A 23334-nucleotide genomic window follows, 5' to 3' on the forward strand; every position below is an offset into this window, starting at 1 on the left:
TACATTTTTATTTAACTTACTGCTTATATTTTATAATTTGTGGCAATATACACTTTCACGCATTGTTATAAAACTATATTTGCACTACACATCTTCTAATTTTACCCTTTTAAGCGAGTGGAAATAATTACAATCTATCGGTAATTTAATTAATGGCAGCTCATTAAAAATGAAACATGCATCACCTTTCACACTGGTGCTGCCTATTTAAAATTGTATGTCTTTTTAGACTTGACATAAAATGTTTTGTTACATAAAGTTACTAATTAAAAAATATTTCTCAACCTGTTAGCATTGCTGAACGTCACACTATATGTATTCTACATAATAAACCCACTATACGTGCGCAGAATTGTGCTGCACTTTGCAGTCTGCGTCCATGCAGGGAGGCTCCCCACTGGCGAGTCTCTGCAAAAATAAATATAAATATAAAAGATGGCTGCCTAAATCCAGCCTGCAGTCGTCTTGACCCCAGCGTTGAGATTTGCTATTGTGTGCTTATACTCTATAAATGTGCGTGTGTGTGCGTGTTGCCATGCAGGCACCCCCTGTTCCCGCTGCTTGCACTGATTTTCGAGAAATGTGAATTAGCGACGTGCACCCCCAGAGAGCCTGGCGTGGCAGGAGGGGACGTGTGCTCGTCGGAGTCCTTCAATGAGGATATCGCTGTGTTTGCCAAACAGGTCAGCAAGTGTAGCGCAAAAAACAATAATAATAAATAAAAACTTAGATGAAAGTTAATTGGGAGGAGTAAATGCTATTTATTTCCACTGATGTTAGTATGTGATGTGCATTTGACATAATTTTCACTTGACTGCTTCATTTTTAGATTCGTGCAGAAAAACCTTTATTTTCATCAAATCCAGAATTGGATAATCTGGTAAGTCGTTGAAAGTGGTTTTATTGTGATATTTGTGTGTTTGCATCTTTGTTGGTGTACATTGTGTTAACAGTGCATGACGTCACTGCATGTGAAGTGTAGGTAAATGAAAATAAGGCACTAGTTATTTTAAATTGTATTATTTTTCAATTTCTGCAGATGATTCAAGCCATTCAAGTATTACGGTTTCATCTGCTGGAACTGGAAAAGGTAAGGGAAAAAAAATCTGATTTCATATCTTTTTCTTTATTCCTAATTTGTATAACTATACTTTTGCTGTTCACTTATAATTAGCGTTCAAATCAATTACTGCACGTTTTTTCTCTCCCTTCATCCTCATTGTGGGTGTTAATCAGCATTACAGAACCGGTTCTGACCCATTTCTGTTCAAATCTTTCTTTGACATTTTCAATTAAAACCAAGAGGAGAACGAGAGGGAAAAAAATGTCCAAAAGTGCACGAAATCTGAGCGTCACGCGGGGGTGGCTGCTGGTGGGATTTTTAACACGCGTGTTGAGTGCGTCGTGGCCCGTGTGAGCTCTCGTGTCACTGCCAATTTTCGTGGATATCTCCATCCCGAGGGTGAGAGGGGGGCAAAGATATAGTCATTTTGCACTGCCCTGGTCGCCTGATTAGGTACACCTGCACCCAAAAGGCTTGCATGCACACATATAGCGTCACAGAATGTATAATTGTTGAGAAATGTGATTATTATTGTGGCTAAGAGCTGAGTCCGAATATTAGAAACACGTCAGAAACAGGACATTCTTGCACCTTTGACACACTTTGTAAAGTTGGGTATATTTTTCGTCAAAAAGACAATGCAGGTGTGTATAATATTTTGGCTCGGAATAAATATGAATTGTTTAAAAAAAATGTTGCCTGGATATACAGTAATCACCTCTCCCATGTGTTAGAATGTTCAAGTGTAATTTCCTCAGGTTTGTTTTGTAGGTTTGATAGCTGTTCCTAATAATTTGGTTGGCACACTGTGAAGTTAGATTCATTTTTAGTTTATGAAATCAAGTGCGAGTGTGCCTAATATTTTGACCAGTGATTGGTTTTATTGTTCTGAGTTTTTAACATTATGTACTCTCCGTTTGTGTTGCACAGAGTTTTATCATGCCAACTGTTGCAGCGCAATTGTTTTGTGGTGTGGTGTGTGTCAGGGCTGTTACTAATATTTTGGCTTACAACACAATTATGATAGAAGTGTTTTTAGCTTGACAAGTACAGTGCAAGTGTGCCCATTATTTTGACCAGCGATTGTTTATATTCTTAAAAAAAAGAAAAAAAAAGCTGCTTGAACGCAATCTACTGTCCTTGTGCAAGATCATTTTTTATGAGTAATTTCTTGCAGCTTGTTTTATGCTTTGAGATCTGTTGCGAATATTTTGCTTGAGACACTTGATGACTGCATTTGGCTGGCAAACAGTTCAGGGTGTTCCCCGCCTACTGCCTGAAGCCAGCTGGGATAGGCTCCAGCGCCCCCCGCGACCCTTGTGAGGACAAGCGGTTAAGAAAATGGATGGAGACACTTGATTAAGTTTGATTGTTTTGTTTTTTTCAGCTCATTAGATGCTGTACAGCAATACGTAATATTTTGGTGTTTTGACCAGTGATTCTTGTTATTTCTATTTTTTATGTATTTATTTTTTAAATGTTGATTTTATTTAATCTGTTCTCCTTTTTGTGTTATATTCATTTTTTTTATGAGTAATTTCCTTCAGCTTGGTTTGTGTTGCAAATGGTCTGCTGTTAATATTTTAGATTTTTTTCCCTTTTGTTCATGCAATACATTGCAGGTGTTCCTAATATTTGGACCACTTTTTCATGGATTTTTTATTTTTTTTTACTATAATCTACACTCATTGTATTAGATTTATTTTTAAGAGTAATTTCTTAACGGTTGTTTTGTGGCATGAAGAAGAGCTGTTCCTAATATTTAGCTTAGCACACTTTGTGAAGTTTAATTTTTAGTTCATGAGATGCAGTGCAGGTGTGACTAATAATTTGACCAGTGATTAGTATTATTTTTATATATATTTTAGAAAAAAAATGTTGCTTTTATTTTGTCTATAATCTGCTCTCCTCTTTGATTTAAACACATTTTATCTAGTAATTTCTTGCAGCTTCTTTGTTCCTCTTCTTTTGGTTAACTACACAAAAATGAGGGAGTGAGCCAACATGTTTGTAATTTTACCTCACGAAATACAGTGCAGGTGTACCTAATAATTTGACCAGTGACAAATCCTATTTTTCAGAAGGGTTCCTTGAATATAACCTACTCTACGTTTTGTGTCAGATTTAATTTTGCAAGTAATATACCTGCTAAGCGTGCATGCGTTTGTTGTTTGTGCGCACGTGTGTGACGTCCGCCGTCTTTTCGCCCGCGCAGGTGCACGAGCTGTGCGACAACTTCTGCCACCGCTACATAAGCTGCTTGAAGGGTAAGATGCCCATCGACCTGGTCATAGACGACCGCGAGGGGGGCTCCAAGTCAGACAGCGAAGAGATCACCCGTTCCTCTGTGGCCCTCGACCAGGTATGAGTGCGAGTGCACACACACACACACACACACACACACACACACACACACACACACACACACACACACACACACACACACACACACACACATTTCCTCCAATCATCCCCTCCATCGAAGTGAGACATTTTCTGCATAAATGCTCTCATTGGCTCATTCAAACTTTACCCGCTTTCCTGTACATTTGTACATTTATGGGGCTCGTACCCACCCTCCACCCCTCACCTCTCTCAAGCCCAGCAGAACGCGGTGGCGGCGGGGTGCGAGGAGGTGCTGCTTCTGCTTGGTTCCTCCACTTTTTTCTTCTTCTTCTTCCTCCTCCTCCTCCTCCTCCTCCAGTGCATTCACGCTTCATTAGGCGTCTTGTCAGTGTTTCTCCTCAGACATGAGTGCACATTGCTTATCGAGAGACCACCACCACTTCCCCCACATCACAGGCACTTTTATTTGGATTGCACATCAATGAGGCAAATAGAAAGAAGTCAGAGGTGGGAAAAGTGCTTAATTGTGTACTCTTAATGATAAGTGAAAAAATACAAGTTGCTTGTATAGTGGTACCTTGACATGACCAAGCATGAAACAAATATTTTCAATCTACCCTCCACCAATAAAAAATATTTTTGGGGGGCTGGGGGTGGTAGGTTATGTGTTTTTAATGGAGAAAGTAGCACTTTGTTTATTGTATTAAAACACAAAAAATAATAATGTCAAGACATGGTTTTATAAAGTGCAATTACTGTAGTATTTGTGTATTGGATGGGTGCCCTTAAGGGGCGTGGCCCAGTGAATGACATCAGGAACTGGAATCGGGTTAATGTTGTTGTGAACGTCTGAGTGTGAATTGTGGCTCTTTGCCAGTATATTCATTTTGTTTTTGTGTCTTGGTTTTCTCATTCAGTTATTGGCGGCCGTGGCCCTCCTTTTCCATACATTATCTTAATTGTACCATTTCTTTTTTCACTTCACTCATATGGTGGCGTAGCTGAAGCTTGCTCATATAGAAGGAAGAGGAAAAAACAGTTTTCTTTTTTAGGGAGTCAAAGTAAAAAGTTGGATGAATAAACATTCAAGTAAGGCTTCATCAAGCAACATCTACTTAAGCACAGTAATGAAGTATTTGTACTTTTTTTGTTTACCGCCACAGAGAGTGCAATGTGTTCACAGGTCCTCCAGAGACAACAGTGTGTGTATATTCGCTCATTATCCATACTCTGTGTTTAAAAATATAGCAGGACAGCAATACAATTCTGCATTTGTGCACGACGCAAAAGTGGTTGCTGGTAAATGAAATTAAAGGTGCATGCGACATAAAAAAGTCACCAGGCTAAATAATTTAAATCCGTGTGGCGTCCATATGGGTGAGTGGTTGGGAGAGGCTGGATGGCAGGGCTGGAAGAGAAGGCTTCAGAGAGGGAGGGAGAGAGCAAGAGAGAAGGGGGGGGTTCTTAGCGTGTGTGTGTGTGTGTGTGTGTGTGTGCGTGATTATGGAAATGAAGATCAGCCTGCAAAGATAACACAGCGCCTTTTAATCCAGAAAGAGAATGAAATAACAAACTCTAAGTGTCTCTTTGAGGGGTCTTCGTGTATTCTCTCGAGGTTTTCTTTTTTTCTCCAAAGTGGCCCTTTTTTCTATAGACAAAGCAGGTCAGCTGAAGCAACCCTCCTGTTGTGTCACGGGTCGGGTTGACCCATTTAAGGAATGTTCTTGTAGATGTGAAACTTCAACATGAACAAGGCACCATGTAATGAATTCATTTTACAATTTTTTTCAACAATGTTTATAGCTCCCCTCTTACTGGTTATCAAAGAGGCCATGGGTCAAATTGACCCAGGGATGTTGTTGCTGTTCCAGAGACACAAACTTAACAGGAGAATGAAAGATTCCTCAGGTTTTAAAGGTGGTGATGATGTTGCTAAACCCTCAGGTTATGCTTGTTTATTTAGTACACCAAAGATGTTCATGGGTCACTATGACCCGCTGAAACTTTCACTATCAAAACATTTTGACATTTCTACCCTCCTGTAAGCCTATGGGGTCACTCTCAGGACAATGTGATTTAAATATGCACACTTTTTATTTAAAACAAAATCTTTATCATGGGTCAATTTGACCCATTATATAATGAGAGTGTATATTATGACAACGCTGCTGTGCTCCTGAAGCAGATAGTAAACACTCCTGTTATGTTTATTTCTTTGGTTAAAATGTTTATGGGTCAAATTGACCCGCTGCATGTTTAGTACTCAAAATGTCTGCCCCTCTTTAGCTGCTCATGTCAATATAATAGAGTCAGTATAATACTTAGTATGCCATGTAAATTCAAAAATATTTAAAAAAAATGAAATATATTAACAATGGTCAATTTGACCCATAACATAACCAGATGATTAAAGGTACAGTATATGAAGATAATTGTGTTGTCTGATCTAGATCTTTAACCTTCGGTTAACGTTTCTTTGGTTAAAATGTTTGTGGGTTAAATTGACCCGCCACAATAATATATGCCCTTTGTGGCAATATAATGGTAAACATCCCTTGTAAATTAACAATAAAACACATGTCGTATTGTACAATATGAAATCTCAGCATGGGTGAATTTGACCTGCAATGTAACCGGAGGGTTTTAATTGACTTCAAGATGAGCACGACTTATTTGCCCCTTTTCTATTGACGGAATAAGAAGATACTTTTTTAACATAATGCTCACGCATACTTGCAAAGTTCTATACATTTTTTCCAAGATATATTTTGTCTATTTTTGTGTGACATCTTATCCGGTCTGGTGACATCCTTATCGAATTGGCCTTGTGTGTGTGCGCATTATCTCACCCCCCACCCCCATATGTATTTTTAATATATGCCCCCGGGCATAAAGTTGAAGCGCAAGAGCGGCCTGCAAATTTGCACAAAAGCAGCAATGTTAACAAGAAGGCACATTTATTCATAAAGCAATTTATTCCGGTGCGAGGCGAGTGTAGCAGAGAAATAAAATGTCAGGAAGAGAGAGTGAAAAAAAGACTTTGAATTTATTCAACTCGACTTTTTTTTACAAGGCTTGACAATGTTTGGGAATTATGCGCGCGCTGTGCATGTGTCACGCCGCTAATATTCAGAATATTTAAGCCGTGTTGGTCTTAGCCTGCCCGAGCAGGCCGGCGAGCAGAGGTGAAAAAGTCAGAGGAGGCTGGTGAATGCGGCCAAGCCAGTTTGCTGTGTGTGTGTGTGCGTGCGCCTACAAGTGTGTGTGTGTGTGTGTGTGTTGAAACTGGCCTGATAAATGCAGCACCCCCTCAGGTGCTGTGTTGAGTGGAGTGACTGGTTAGCACCGGTTGGACTGAGTTAACTGTTTCCCCGCTGCTGTTTATTCTGCTCCCAAGAGAGACTCCCAACACATTCCCGTCCACTTGCACACTCTTGCCAATCTTGGGAATTCTTACTGGGGGCTTGAAAATGCTTGAATTGTAATGTTCCAGCATTTAAACATGCTTAAATGTGAGATTAATGTGCTTTAAAATGTAGGTAAACTGTTTTTCTCGTCCTAAGTAGTATTATCAGTGACAAAACACATTTGCCAAAATTTGTTTGTGGGTTGCAACACTGTTAAATAATCATTTAAATCTATTCTGCAAGTTGCAAAGTTACTTTAAAAAGCGTATGAATCCTGACCTAAAAGCACATGAATCGCGTTTGGATGCAAAAAGTTGCCACCAGTGCTCTTAATTACAGGGCTGAAGGTTGGCGGAAGGGGCTAAATGGGAGAGTGAGGCTAATAGCGCTAAAGACTCTCTGGGTGTCTAGAGAGTCTCTCCACTTTATCAAGTGGGGCTGGAAATAATTGGAATTTCCCTTTCAAAATATTCTGGCGTCTGACAAAGTCGATCCGCCCCAGTTCATTTACGAGCCAGGAGGTATTTTGATTACGCCCATATTTTTTGTTTGTTTTTGGAGAATTTAATCCAATCTAGTCCTGCTTTGAGGATGTGGTTTGAGTCACAGATTAGCTGTTACCTTAACACAAGGACTGCCAAATGGTTGATGTGGTTCTACTGGCTGAGGGTGAAGTGAGTGGTGCTCATTTCAAGTCATTTAGACATTACCAAATATGGTTACTTGACATGTAAAGTGTCACGGCTTGTGAATGGAGGACCCAGATGCAGGGAGGTAGGAGAGCCACGGCAAGGATGCGGATAACGTAGTTTTAATTTACTAACAAAAGCAAACACAAAATCACGCTCACAGGCGGACAACAAACAAAACCAAAATCACGCTCGATGGCGGCAAAAGGCAAGTCATGAGAAGCAGGAGAAAATTCTTGTGGGAGCGAAACCAGTCGGGTCAGGAGAGTAGCGTCTCGAGGTAATCACCCGACACTCCTTGCTGTGTCCGTCAGGCTTTTATCCTGGCCTGATGGAATGATGGGCAGCAGGTGTGTATGGTGGGCTCCGCCCAACAGCTGTTTCCCCAGTGCCTGCAAGGGAAACAGAACAGCTGACCCAAATCATGACATAAAGGGCCACAACAAACCGTACTGGGGTGCATCTGATTTTTTTGGTACAAAATATAAGATTTGTTGTTTGTTTATTTTGGGTGAAAATTCATCTGATATCTTGATTGTGGTTGTGCCTGCGTAGGGTGTAGTGTCAACTTGTGGAAGCCCCCTACAGGGCGTGTGTGAGAAAAGTAAAATGGTGACCTGGTATAAAAATTCCTCATTTACATTTGGGATGCGCCAAATGATCAATATAGTGATGGACCATCTAGTTCTTGCATATGGCGCAGTATTGATACACCAGTGTGAGGTGCAAGGGGTGTGCCATCTCTGTCATCATATCAAAGGGGTGGGCTTGGGAAAGGCTTGCATGAGATATTTTATTTATTTATTTTCACGTAACCTAATTCAAACAGGGTGCATTTTGGGAAAGGTTGGCTTTTTTCCTAACCAAAGAAATGAAATATGAACTTTTTCTCAAGAAAAAATGGGGGAAAAAATGCAACGCTAGAAAAATAAGTTTAAGTTTGTTGCAGGTTTTAATAGTTAATTTGTTGAATCAGTTTATGTAATCTTGGTACTTTTAGTGGTGTGTGTGTGTGTGTTTGTGGGATTTGTGCGTCCGGGAAGACTTGTAAATTTTTTAAAGTATTTTTTATTTGGAAATAATTAAATAAATACATCTTTTCAATAGATTTATGTAAATAAATCAAATGTAACTATTGTATGTATACATTTTTTGATTGATTTTGATTAAATGATTGTAAAAAAGTAAAAACATTTCTAAGGTGAAATTTATTATTTTTATTTTTAAATAATGAGTTTATTATTTATCTTGGTAATTAATAATCAGATACAAAAAATAACTAACTAAAACTAAACATGATGCCTTGAATATGAAGTTCTGTATCAAATCAAAATTTAATTAAAAATGTTTTGATAAAAATTTGTTTTCATTAAATTTAATTGATCTTTTGAAGTATTTATTTTCTAGTATTTATTTTGGCAATTAATTTGTTGTGTCAGTTTTATTTAGTGTAGCTTTAAAACTAAACATGCTGCCATTATTGAGGCGTGTTTTTAGGTGGGTGGATGTCTTGATGGGGGTGCGTCCGGGAACGTCTGCTTCACCACTATCAGACTATCTTTCGGCAACAATCGGCTATATGCAGTTATGCAACGTGTCTTTCCAGGTCAGCAGTGTTGGTTTAGGTAACGCCGCTGGTGAAAGGGTGACCCCCCGTCCCCCACTTGAGAGGGATGGGGAGGTGCGTCATCCACCATTTTCCTAATCTGGTTGGCCCTGCTATTGCTAATCTATTAGTTTGCCCCCGCCGAAGTAACATGCAGGCTTCTTTTTGTGTGTCTCAAACGGCTCCTCTCCAGCAAACTTCTGAGTCGCAGCGGGAGGGGGTACACAGTGGGGGGGGGGGGGGGTCGTTAATGGCGGCTTTTGTGGCGGCATAAAGGGGTGGTTTGACCCCCCATTCTTGCCCTCCCCCCACTTTTTGGGGCGCTGGATTCAACAAGTGGCACAAAAGAGAGGCAACCACGTGACTTGTGTGCGTTTTAGCCTGCTGGAATAGCAAGTAGGTTCATTCAAAGGAGGGTATAGTCAACCCCCCCTTCCAAAAAGAAAAGCAAAAGTCCATTTTGTACCCCCAAAGTTGTGACGGCTGACGTGCGGTCATATTTGAAGTTGGAGCAAACAATAACGTGGCTTGTGTGTACTTAGCTAATGGAAAGAAACCCCTAAAACCCTCGGCCCCCCAAACCTAACCCCCTGCAGGCCTTCCACAATGGCCATCGTGCCGAGCTAGGCTAAGCTAATGAGGAAATGGGAAGCACAACATGTCATTCACAAATCTGGTCTTTCCAGGAATGGGTGTCGGGGGGTAGTGGAGGGGTCCCAAAGTGTAAACAAGCAACTCAAGGACGCACCAGGAATGCTCTGTTTTATTTATTTATTTATTTTTTTGGTGATACTTAATCCAAAAAGTGGCAATGATTACACACAGTATGTAATGCAGTTTGTGTTTTCCAGTCGTAATCTGACGAGACTCACATCCTAGGCAGATATGCCAATTTGACTCACACACGATCACAACATTGATACAATTGATACAGAACAATAATCACATAGTAAATGTCAATATCGGGGAGGACGAAAAAAAAATCACAATTAGATTATTTTTCAAAGTGGTTCAATCCCATTCCAGTATTTCCTTTTAGTGTTGTGGGGAAATAACTGCAGCAGCAAAGCATTATGGGGAATGGAGTTGCGTACGTGTCATCTTTGATTCACATGTGCCTCTGTTGAAGAGTTAATATATGTGTGTGTGTACGATGTGTGTGTGTGTGATGGGGGGGGATTATGTATATTTACGCCTGTGTCTCTTAAGTATGCACACATGATTATTCCTGCACCCGGGCTGCCTGTAAATCAGCACAACGTCTCCAAAAAGATTTTAGCACCTCTACCATAGCCGTTATTATTAATATTATTATGACTGCAAATCAATCGGAGAGGCGACGTTTCTTCTTGCATGAGTGCTTGCTTGCATGAGGAAACCCCCCACCTCCCACCCACGCACATTCACGGAATGAGAGCGCAGTGGATTGGAATGCAGAATCACAATTTCTTCAGCAAGAAGAATCTTTTCATGGCGAATTAGGGAAGAAAAATTATGATAAAGAAGTGGGTGGGGGTGGGTGTGTGTGTGTGCTCAACTCTTGATTGGGTGCGTCTGTGCGCTTCCCTGGGCGGCAGATTTAAGAAGTTTAGCAAAAAGCGAGGCAGAACAGAAGCAGGGAAATTGAATTTACTTGACAATTAAGCGTTGGAATACAAGCTAGTGCACATGCAGCAAAGTGTGAGAGGCTGGGATTCAGGGGGAGATGGAGGGATTTAGGGAATATGCAGATGGAGGAGGAATGGCGGCTCATTAGGAGAACACAGAATAAACCAAGTGTGTCGCTTTGTGTGCAGTCAGCTTGTCGCCTTTTTTCTTCGCAGTCCACGTCAGGCCTGTTCAAACTTTGAAATTTGTCACCTTCTGCACTACAGTAAAAACAATGACATTTAATGCGGTTTGTGTTTAGAAGAAGCAGCCTACACACAAAATTGGTGACAAAGCCAATATTTATTTGTGTTAATGTAATATATAACATTGACCATGTCTAAACACTTTATATATATATATATACTGTATATACATATACATATACATATATATACATATACATATATATATATATATATATATATATATATATATATATATATATATATATATATATATACATATACATATACATATATTAGGGGTGTCAGAAAAAATCGATTCGGCAATATATCGCGATATTACAGCGCGCAGCATATATAAACTTTCCTCCATTGAATCGAAAAGAGACAAGACTCTGTTGTACTGTATTTGCCAAAGGGTGTGTGTGCACATACTATGTGTGTATTGGCATGTGTGTGTGATCTCAGCATTAATTGCGCGTCAGATCAGCGCTCGCATCTAAGGGTGGCCTGTGTGATTATAAATAACCACCCCCCGTCCCCGCGGAGATGCCATCTAGCCCCCAGGCGCAAAGTCCCAAAAACCCCCTCGCACCCATCTGAGACAGCTCCCCCCCCCCCCCCCCCCCGTCCCCCTTTCCGCATTGGGCCTGGCCGTTAACCTCCCAGCAGGCACTGTGCTCTTTTGTTCAATTACAGCAAATGCACAACTTTGCCTCCCAACTCTCCATCCTCCGTGTTCTATATATATATATATATATATATATATATATATATATATTCAAATTAAAACACAAAGAACTTGCAAGTGAGAAGATGGAAGTTATTATTAATAAAAAAATTATAATGCTCTAGTCTTAACTGTCATACAACTGTAAAATTGAGTTAACTGCCATATAATAGGAAGGTAAAATTACTAAATTTTTGACACTTTTTTTTGCAGCGTCTTTGATAAATTAAACCGTATTATATCTAGAACCGGGACAAAAAAAGAAATGCCCTACGTTCTATGTTCTAGTTCCAACTTATTTTCCTTGTGCTGAGGATGTAATCCGTACTACCTGGCACCTGAAAACGCCTCTTCGGTGGCGTTTATCATGCAATTTAGAGGGACTTTCATCATCATGGACTCATTTTGGGGGAAACAACAGTCATATTGTGCGTGTAAGCGCACTTAGAATCATCCTATAGCCTGCTGACATCAAGCCAGGCCACCAATGTGTTGAATTTGCAGCATCCATCGTGAATATTGTCCTTTTGTTCCCTGGTTTTTAACACTCTCCAACTGTCTCCAGTTGCGCGGCATAAAAGGAGACAGATTAAAGCCAGTTGTTTTTCTTTTTTTCCTACTTTTTGTAATATCCCAATCTTTTCGTCCTAAACCACCTTCCATTACTCACTTTTGTCATATCGGGGCCGAAAGCAAAAAACACAGTATCGGCTCAGTTCTGGCTTTCACAGGTGGTGCGTTGGCTCTACTGTGTGTGTGTATGTGTGAGGGATGCCGTGATAGAGCCCGTTTGAAGTCCCGCCATCCCTTTCAGAAGCGGAATATGAGGTAACATCTGGTTTGGTTGCAGTGCGATGCAGCCACATTGGAGAAGGCATTTGTGTGTGTCTGTGTACTGATACACATCTGAAGTGTGTGTATGTGTCTGAAAATAACACGGTCAATGAGAGGTTCCACCGAGTTCAGTCACACTTTGGCAGCGTATACATCAAACATTCGCTTCAGTTTTTTTCACAAATAGTTCTGGGTCTGTATGAGGAGAACTTCCTCAATTCTGGTCTGGCTCTGAGGGCTACTTCTTCACCACAAAAACCTTTCTTCCCTTTTTGGGTTTTTGAAAAGTTTGGACTAAAGGCAAGAAAAGGATTCATGCAGAACTGCGGAGACTGGAAACATTTTTACACGGGTTATAGAATGTGACGTATTTAAGTAATGTGAGTCCGCTGCATGCTTTTGTGAATGTGCACTTTTGTCCCTTTCACGTAGCGATTTTATGCCACATTCAGAGACATAACAGTAGAGCCGTTTTTGTCATTCACAAATAGCCTAACTAGAACATCTGAACTTTGGGTTTAATCGGAGGCATATTAACTTGTGGCAGGTGTGCTGACTCAGGCAAGTGTGAGTGCGATGGGATAATTTTGAACAAAGCCACATCCCCAGTTATGAGGGTGTGCACATTTATGTGACCATTTTATCTCAATAGTTTTTTTTCTTTTCCTGCTCTAATTATTTTATCAATTGATCTCTCAGGGGATCGTGGTTCATTTTTTGTTGTCATTAATTATACATTGGTGCCCTCACCTGCCTGTGAGTGTTGTCATAACTACCACAACATAGATGCCAGTTTCATTAGCCCCCTATGGCGTTTTGCATTGTGTGTTAGCATTAAGCTAGCACACTTTTGTCAGATAGGTGGTTTATTAAATACACAATGTGTAATTATTTTTGAGCTGTGAATGGAAACAAACAGCTTGAAACAAGCAGTTGGTTTCTCTTTTGATTTTGTCCTGATTTTCCGCTCTACCCTTTAACACAGCTACCGTCCCACCTCTGATACTAGCTCAGAAGCTTTTGTGGATCTGTTCCTTTCACACAACAAATTAATGGCTTAACAGGCAGTGTGGAAGTGGCTTTTGTAAGAGAAGCGTCACAAGTACTAACAGTTTGCTAGTGTTGTAAGCTAACACTTGTTAGCTCACATGTAATCCATTTAGACATTTAATGGTGTCGCTTTCACACTTTTACACGTCTAGAGGGCCATATTTCTCGACAAAGCTCTTCCACGACGCTGTATATATTTGAATGTATTTCTATGTGGATGACATCACTTTCGCTGGTTGCTCGCTGCTTGTTGTCATCTGCTAGCAGTTTGTCCCAAATGGAGACAGACGTGGATCGCATGCTTCACAAAGCTGGGAACTCATGCAACATGTTGGCTCCTTTTTTTTCTTTATGTCTGTCTTTTCTTTTATCTCAGCCCTCATTCCATATGATGGTGTCATGCACACTCGCTTGTGCCTGCATGCCCTTATATGAGTACACTACTTGCCCTGTATGCAAAAAAAAAAAAAAAAGGCGTGACAATAACACAAAGTGTTTTGTGTTGTTTGATTTCAACATGTTCATTAATTCTGTTGCAAGTCGCCGCTTATCATATTTTACTGTGTTGTATGTGTAGTTGAAGTAAAGGGAAAAAATGTATCTTGTCCTTCTCATTTAGAGCCTAGTCTATTTTTTTTGAGTGAAATGATCAATTAATCTACAAATTAACTACTAAACAGAATGACAAAATACATTTGTCGTCCATGACTTTTGGTTTACATCGCTCCAGTCCAGAAGGTAGCAGTAGTGTTTATTTGGAAACAAATCATTTTTTTGTTGATAAAAGTAGAGAGGGAAAACTTAAAAAATAAAGAAATAATGAAAACATTTTTGTATGAATAAATAATGATAAAAGTAAATATTTTATAAATATATACTATAAATAACTGGTATTAGTGTAATAGTAATAATAGTAATAATAATAAAATGACATCAATTAAATGAATAAAAGTAGAAAGATCTTATGAAATGAATAAATGATAAGGTAATAATTAAAAAAAATATATCAAATTGATCTTGTAATCGATGTTGTTCCACTCCAGTCCTGCAGATGGTGATCATGTTTTTTTTGATCATGTGCCAGTTTATTTTATTGTCATTGCAAAATTAAATCAAGATAATAAATAAATAATCCAATAAAGATGATAAGGAAATAATAACATTTTAGTTTTTTTTTTTAAATGATAAAACTAGTGATTAAATAAATTGATATTTACAGTTATGATAACAATTAATGGAAAAATGTGCTTTCCACCCACCTTGATTACCACATCCACATCAAAATCGGAACACCTTAACTCAGTCAAGTTCAATAAAGTTGTCCGTTTTTTATTTCTTTGCAGACGTCCTGGAACCGAGACCACGACGACACAGCGTCCACGCGCTCCGGGGGCACACCTGGCCCGTCGAGCGGCGGCCACACGTCACATAGCGGTGACAACAGCAGCGAGCAAGGTAAGAGCGGCCGCTTTGTTGCATCTGGCGCTCGCCGCGTTACATCAGCCGCATCAAGGTCAACTGGAAGGGCGGGCTTGCAGGCTCTTTGCAAGATTTGCTGCTCAGAAAGCCTTGTGGATCCCCGACACATTCTGAAAGCGACAGTAGGCTGTTGAGTGACTACAGAAGGTTCTGTGCTGGAGCCTTCTGGTAGTGATAGAGAGTGGTAGAGCATGGTTTTATCTTTGACTTGCAAAATAGTGTTATGCACAGTCTAATATGCTACAGTAGCCGTGTTCTTAACCCTCCTCAATCTCTTCTAAAATATAAAATTGTAGAGTTAGAAAATGCATGGCTAAAAATGACAAAGACACATGCTAATACTAATCTTAGTTTAGCCTGCTGTATTATCCTCCATAGTCTCTAGGTTGTTGCAGTGGGCCAGTTTATCACAGCCCTCAGTCTCCTCACAATTTTACAATTGCACAGCGGTTGTAATATTTGGCTCTCTACTCTGTGGTATTATACTCCATAAGCTCCACTTTATTGCCACTGCACACATTCTCATCTTGAAATTTTCAGTATTTTCGTAACATTTAAAGATACATACATCTCGAAATGACAGCAATTATTACACCGTAACACTTGCTTTTTTGTTCCTGCACCTGAGCTCTGGATGCTGTAAAATTATATTCTACAGTCTCCACTTTGTTGCAGCGCTCCACTTCCCTTGTCATCTCAGTCTTTACAAATAAAATTGCTGAGACATTGTAGCATTTGAGGATACACAACTAGAAACAACACACTTGATAACTTTGCTTTGTTCTGCATCACCGTCTCCACTTTAATGCAGCGCTCCTTGTAGTATACACCCTGATGGTGAGGCAGTTGAATGACAGGCGTCAATCAAAACATTGTTCTCGATGGCACAGCAGTTATTAGAGTAGCTAGGGTGTACCTAATTAAATGACCGCTACAGTAGAATGGGGGAAAAAAAGCAAATTCATATATTATTAAAGATGAGTTTGCAGGGTTGCCCATGGCAGGGAGTAGACACCGCCGCCACCATGGCTTCCGCTCCACTGAGTGGACAATTTTTGTGTGCGTGTGTCTGTGTTAGCAACACATTTAGTGTCATTGTTGTCATTTCTGGTCGCAGACTTGTTTGGAAAAAGACCTTGTTCCTCCCGTGTTTGTACTTTTGGTTGGCTTCGCTTTAAGGGTGTACAAATGTAGACAAAAAACTGCTTTAAAATGCTTTTAAGTTTGAACATGAAGAGTCAGGAACTTCTTTTCTACACTTAAAGAATGTGTAAAGGGAAAACATTAGCTTAACACTATCACATTTTTCTTGAATTGATTGTCCTATTCATTGTTCGATGGACTAATTGAATAATCTGATAGATTTGGTATCATTTTCTGTTGTGATACGGCCACTGAAAATGATCAAACCTTATGACGTATTTTGTTGTATGTATTTGTGCAATCGGCGGTTTTTTAGTTATTGCGCTATTGCTGTATCGTGATACAGTCGATATTGTCAGAAAAGTTAACGCCATAATATTGTAACGCGATCAACTGTGAGATCCTCTATCACTAGCTGTAGAGCGCTACAGTTAATTATTGTTATAGTTATAGTTATTTTGTTATGTAATGGTAGGAATGCTGAAATGTTACTTTTTAAAACCAAAAAATACAGATACAGTATAGTGATGTTTGATATAATTTTCCGCTGGGTTACTGTATCGATACACCCACATCAGATATCGATCTTGCCACCGGCCATTTATTTTTTTGTGAAACACTTAGCAACTGTTTTTTTGTCTTGTTTACCGTAGAGTTTAGATCACACAATGGCCCGTATAATGATACTGTCAATATATGGTAGTTTAGATATTTAGGTACAATTTCGACATATTGTTAGTTATGTATTTTGTATGAGTAGTACTGTATAGTACTGTTGTGTTTATAGTGTTCCAACCCTTTCCTCCATGCTACATACAGTAATTAGAACGTAGAGGCACTTCATAAGCTTGTGGTGGGCCGCTGTCCAAATATTTTTGGCCCTCTGGTTTGTCTTTCAATTATGGAATTATAGTATATTCCTAAACATCCTTCCACTTTCCAGCTTCTAATCATATACTTGACTATATTTGCTGCGTTTTCATGCTAAATTCTGCACACTGTAGTGGTTCTGCGGCGTGAGGCGTTCAGGGTCCCTCGTGCTTTTCGTAAGTGACAACGTGCAATATCATAATTATAATTAAAAAAATGTGAATATATTCGGTCTACTTTGTTATGTACAGTTTACAGGAGGCGTGTCATGCAATAACATGATTATTTCTTCCTTAATTGGGTTAGAGGCTGTTAACATGTGCCTAGCGTTGTGTATTGTCTTGACAGGGTTCATGTTGCATATGTTATTGGGACACGGGTGGTGTGTATTACACACACATTACACACACACACACACACACACACACACACACACACACACACACACACACACACACACACACACACACACACACATACACGCAGAGACAAGAGTAAGTACCGGAGGCCATGTTGGACGCGTTTCAGTATTTATGTGGGTTAAGAGCGCTCGCCGCCGCGTCATATTTGCCTCTGTCAGTCACACTGTAATCCCGCTAAGACGGTTATTTATCTGTTTGTGGCATCCCCCCTCCTCACCCCAAACACTTTCATCTCCCACCTACTCTCCCGTGTCTCGCTTTCATTTCACTGACGATTGTTGGGCCTCCCACTCGCTCACCGAATCTCCGCCTTTTGTTTATCTTCACCTCACAACTTTCTCCATCCTCCTCACATTTGATGCATATGTCCTCCTTCGTCTTGTTGTTGTTGTTTTCGCTCTTGATTTCTTCTCTTCCTTCCACTCTTCCGCCTCTGATTGAGTTCTCCCTGACCTTTTCCCTCTCCCACCATTCTCATCCACCCTCACCCCCCTTTCCTCCCGAGAAAGATGTCGGCTGCCCAAATGCTCCCAGCAATCTTTTTTTCTCCCTGAACGCCTCACTGGACACCGGTGGAAACATCCTCCACCTCTCTGGTGCCAGGATAAACGTCTGGGAAGGACATAAATAAACTCACATGCAAACCCACCTTAGCGCTGTTTGCTGTTGGATTGTGCTCCACAGTCTCCACTTTGCTGCAGTCGCCCTGTTTCTGATTGTCCTCAGTCTCTTCTTGATTTTTACAGTTAGAAGGTACATGGCAAGAGATGACAGAAAGTGAGTACGGCTAAATAATACAGTTACCTGGCTAACACTTTGCTGTAGTCGCCTGGTTTCTTGCTGCCCCCAGTTTCCTTTTGGCTATGAAATTGTCACATTAATTAAATGTTTGAGTATACAATGCTAGAAATGACAAAAATTAGCACACATGCTAACATAGCTTAGCAATGGGCGCTGCATTATTATGCTTCACAGTCTCTACTTTGTTGCAGTGGTTTTGTTTATGTCTGTCCTCATGCAGTTTCCTATTGATTTTAACATGGCATAATTAGAACAAAGTGTCAAAAAATGAATGTTAGCTTAATCTGTATTACACTCCGCAGTCTCTACCTTGCCCGGTTTCTTAGGTATTCTTAGTCTTTTAGGGATTCTTAAATTCCCTTTCTGTGCTTTTCAGGCATATAGGGGCTCCCCAGAAAGGCCATTGATGGGGGTTCTTGGGCCCTAACAAGGAGGCTTAGCCGCACTCTTTCGTCTTTAGTGTCACACACTAAGCCTCGCACGCTCGAGCGTAATGGCGAGCCTTGCAGGGAGCTGTTTGCCTTGGCTCTGGCCCGCACTCTCCGCTTTTACAAATGCTGTGGGTAATTGGTGATACATATCTAATATAGCCAGTCATCGCCTCGCTCCCTGGATGCTTCTGACAGGCAGCAGAGGCGGGAGGAGGGAAGAAGGAAAGCTGTGTGGCGTTCCAAAGAAGAGAGCAAACACTCGGTGGTGTGTTCTTGTGTTTCCTCCTTGCACGGCAAGCAAGAAGGAGCACTTTATTCCCCTCCGCGGGGCCGCCGACGTGATCTGATTTGGACGTTCTTAACATGTCATCCGAGTGTAAAAGGGAGTGTTAGTGTTGCCAAAATAAAATCCAAAGAAAAAGTAAAAGGCACAAGCTGGGTTCATCATTTGATAGTCATGAGGGAAGATTGAAGTTCTGAAGTCATTCACTGTAAATGAAGGATAAATGGAAAGTAATCATATTTAAATAATTTGTGTCAAGGAAGTTAACAATGTCCAACTTGTACCACGGTATTGTATGTACCCGTATATACAAATCGGTTAACGGTTACCCCCAAAATTAGTACTTTATTCCCTCCATCCTCTCATATGTGAGCTGTTGGCTTTGACTAGTTAGTGCTCGTGGTTGCTAAACAAAGGGGGACCGATGGCGGCGGCTAGTTGGCAAACAGCTGGACTAATATTAAGGGACTAATTAACGCCACCATCACCGCCATTGCTGCTGCTGCTGCCGGCGAGGAGGGAAAAAAAAGAAGGCTCTTTGGAGACGTTCCTTTTTAATGACATGTGCCAAACAAATGTGGTGTTTCTTTCAGTACATATATGCCGATGGAATCCAGTGAAATAACTGAGGGGGGAAAATGGCACTAGTAGGCTTGTGGTCAAGGCATAAACACCCGAGCTGGGAATGCGGCGTGGGAGCCACAAAAAAAAAAAGTGGTTCTCCTAATTGCTCACAGCGAGACGGCGGCAGTGCCGTGTGTAAAAAGCCTCGTTAAAGTTGCGATTTTATATAAAGTCACATTAGCAGGCTTGCGCTTACGCACGCCTTGCTTTGGCCACTTCAAAGCGGGGAAAAACACGCTGAATTTGAATACAGCACGAAAGAGAAAAATACAGCCTTCTCCCACTATATCCCAGTTCAATATTCACACTATAGTGGATGCGGGGATAGGGACAGGGTTTGCCCGCGTAAAAGTGATGGACATTGAAATACATTAGCTTTGGAAAAAAATATATTTTTTTTGAATTACAAATAATTCTTCAATATAAAAAAAATCAATATGTGTTTCACACAAAAAAATCCGGACAAAATCAGAACCCCCCCAAAATATTTTTTATTTATTTAGTTATTTTTTGGTCTGTCTGTTATATCTGGTCAATATTATCGCTTTTAAAATCCAATAACACATAACATAACAAAGATAATGACATTCAACCCCACCATCCCCATCAAAACTTTGGCCCCTCATTGATCCAGCCGGCCTATTTTGGATCTATATCCTCTAACCTCCGCCAAGGTCGGTTGTGGCCGGATCGAGCTCGTCCAATGGTTTGGCTCGGCGTGGCCTCTTCAAAGCGGCCAACTAATGGGTGCTGTTGTCCAGCAGACTGGAAGGGAGAACTGAGTGTTTCTCTCTCTCCCCCTCTCCATGATCCTCGCTCGCACACTGTCTCCTCACTTTCGGAATCAAAGCGTGCGGAATTAGCTCCACTTTAACAGGCCATCAGTGTCGAAAGAACACAGGGATCGGTCTTAGCTGGCCGGCACTTAAGCGTAGCTTTGGCGGACTTCCAAGCTTCCAATGCAAACATGGCTGCACTTATGAAAGTAACCGTAGATTTTCACACAAAAATAAGCTATTAGTAAGTCTAAATTTGCCTTGGCCCATGCATGATTACCTCCTTCAAATAAGTTATGTCATCACGAAACAATTTATTACAGTGGAAACAATGTACTGTAAAGTAAAGTGATCAGTTTTAGAGTCAGTGTGACATCCAAAAACTGCCTTGTATGTTATCGACAAGATGTAGACACACCATATGTACAGGAGGCATGTAATAATAATAATAATGATAATAATGCATCAGATTTATATAGCGCTTTTCTAGACACTCAAAGACACTTTATGATGGTAACGGATACATTATTAATGCACTCACACATTCACACTACAGTGGCAATAAGCCACTTAAAGGGACTACCATAGGTGTCAAACACAGCTGAAATATGATCAGCTCATCAGCAAGCTCTGCATAAGCCTGATAACGATCCTGCTGACTGGAATCAGCTTGTGTTGGAAGAGGGAAACCTCCAAAACGTGCAGGACTGCGGCCCTCGGAGTTTGACACCTATGGACTACACCATTGTATTTTAAGCCCTTCCACAGTTAACTATTTTCCTATAATGATGAAATCTTACCTTTGACACAATCGCAATGTAATTCTTATGAAGTATGAGTTATTTCGGTGTCTATTTTTCTTACCCGGAAGTCAAACGCTCGGGTCAGTATAACCCCGCCTCTTTCCCTCTGACTGCCGCGCCCCTTTCATGACGTTGTCCGAGCCGGCTGCTTCGCGCAACGCCCACGAAACATACAGATTTTTAAAATGGACTCTAAATTTCAGGGCCTGCTACGGTCACGCAAGCCATCAATTCTTGAATAAACATTTGAAACACAACGAGTCCTTGTCACAAGAAATCATGGAAGAGGAGGGGAGCAGAGAGGTTAGAGGAAAGGAGGAGAAAAAAAAGAAGCACAACAGTGGGTCATGAACCCACACTCTATAGCTTATGGGACAAACGCACTATCCACTAGACCATCCATTCATTTGATTTCATTAGCGCAAATGTTTAATAAATTAATTTAAATAAAGAATAATTAATTGCTTTGAATTCATTTGGACAGAATGTTTATTGATAAAGGCTACTTTTGTCATTATCCCATGGATGGAGGTCTCAGAAAAAGTGGGCGTGCGTTTAGGCCGCAGAGGCGGTGGGGTGGGTGGGCTTACGCAATCTCGTCAAACCGTGCCAACAGCTCGTTTTCTCAGGTTGGTGCTTGGAGAGCAGAATAACCTAGAATTTATCATACAGGGACGAATGCAGGAAAACACAACTTTGGTTATGTTTTTGGTGAGGAATTAGCATTTTAATATGGCTAAAAGCTCCAAAAAGTTTATTTTACATGTTGCAGTCCCTTTAAGTAGTCACAGCTGCCCTGGGGCAGGCTGACGGGTGCATGGCTGCCAGTGTGTGCCTACGGGCCCTCCGTCCACCACCACCAAACATTCACACCTTTCATACACCAGTGTAAATAGCACTGGAGGCAATGTGTGTGAAGTGCCTTGCCCAATTACACAACGACACATGCCTTTGGGAGAGCGGGGATCAAACAGCTGACCTTCTGATTACTGAATGACCATCTCTACACCATGAGCCACATGCATGGGGATACAAATTATAATTGTTTGGCTAGGGCGGCAATACAGAAATATATTTTTATATTTATTTGTCTCTTCAGTGTCCAGTTATGTTAATAGTGTAATCAAACACGGGCAGATAAAGGTGAATAAGCCATAAAAGTCTTCTCATGCTGTTTGCGGCGGCATAAACACTTTTGAGGAAGCAGCTAGTAGCGTTGTTTGTGTGGAATTTAGTGCATGGCAAACTCTGTTTATGAGCTCACCTGGGGAAGAAAACACTTTACAACTTCTCTGTCAACAGTGGCAAATGATAAACACTATTAAATATTTTATATCGCGAGCAGAGCTATAAAGACGAGCCACTACACGGGAATGTGGGAATATGTGCAGAGGGTGTACCTAATAATTTGTCCAGTGAGCGTACATGGATGTGGAACAGCTTGTGATGACTTTTCACATGATGGTCTGGTTGTAAAAGTGAGGTGAAAAAGAGGAACCGGGGGTCAGGTTCTCACGTGGAGGGTTTGCCTTGAGGATGAGCGGAATAACACGAAAGAAGTGAGATTAGCAAGGACAAACAAACGGACAAACAGACAAATGGACACGTATGTTCAGAATCACATCAGAATTGCAGAAATATGCCTACTTTCAGTTCATCCAGCCTCTCCAGTCTGCATTTGTTATGGCTGAGTCACCAAATGATGAGAAACAGCTGTCAGTACAATCAAGTGCAGTTGGACATTACGGAAAACTACAACCACCATGATAATAATAACAACCAGGATTTTTGCATTTATACCCCTCTTACCGAGTGTACAACACAACTCAATACAATTTTTTAATGCATTTATTTGAATCTTGTTTATGCATATTTTTTTAAAGAACATACATAAATATATTTTAGATGACATTTTTAATTAGAATTTCTTCAGTAGTAGTAGTTTATGTATTTTTATATGAATAAATAAGCGATTATATGATTTGTATTTATTAAAAAAATATTTAAAACATATGAGAAAAATATATTAAAAATGTAGTTTTGCATTTTTTAAAACGAAATTAGCCTCTTTAATATTATTGTAATAAATACATTTAAATTAATAAGGTGGTTTTTTTTCATTAATGAATTTTTTAAAATTAATTA

The 23334-nt window shown here is 40.3% G+C and overlaps 1 protein-coding gene across 1 annotated transcript in view; it reads left to right on the forward strand.

Moving 5' to 3' along the window:
- meis1b (Meis homeobox 1 b) overlaps positions 1 to 23334 on the forward strand; it is a 95641-nt gene that overhangs the window by 1944 nt on the left and 70363 nt on the right. The window contains exons 3-7 of the mRNA XM_077581638.1: positions 542 to 683; positions 830 to 880; positions 1040 to 1090; positions 3279 to 3425; positions 14901 to 15012. Coding sequence (XP_077437764.1) covers positions 542 to 683; positions 830 to 880; positions 1040 to 1090; positions 3279 to 3425; positions 14901 to 15012 — 503 coding nt within the window. The remainder of the gene's footprint in view (positions 1 to 541; positions 684 to 829; positions 881 to 1039; positions 1091 to 3278; positions 3426 to 14900; positions 15013 to 23334) is intronic.

This window comes from Vanacampus margaritifer, chromosome 12 (genome assembly GCF_051991255.1).
Source record: "Vanacampus margaritifer isolate UIUO_Vmar chromosome 12, RoL_Vmar_1.0, whole genome shotgun sequence".
In the NCBI taxonomy this organism is placed as follows: Eukaryota; Metazoa; Chordata; class Actinopteri; order Syngnathiformes; family Syngnathidae; genus Vanacampus; species Vanacampus margaritifer.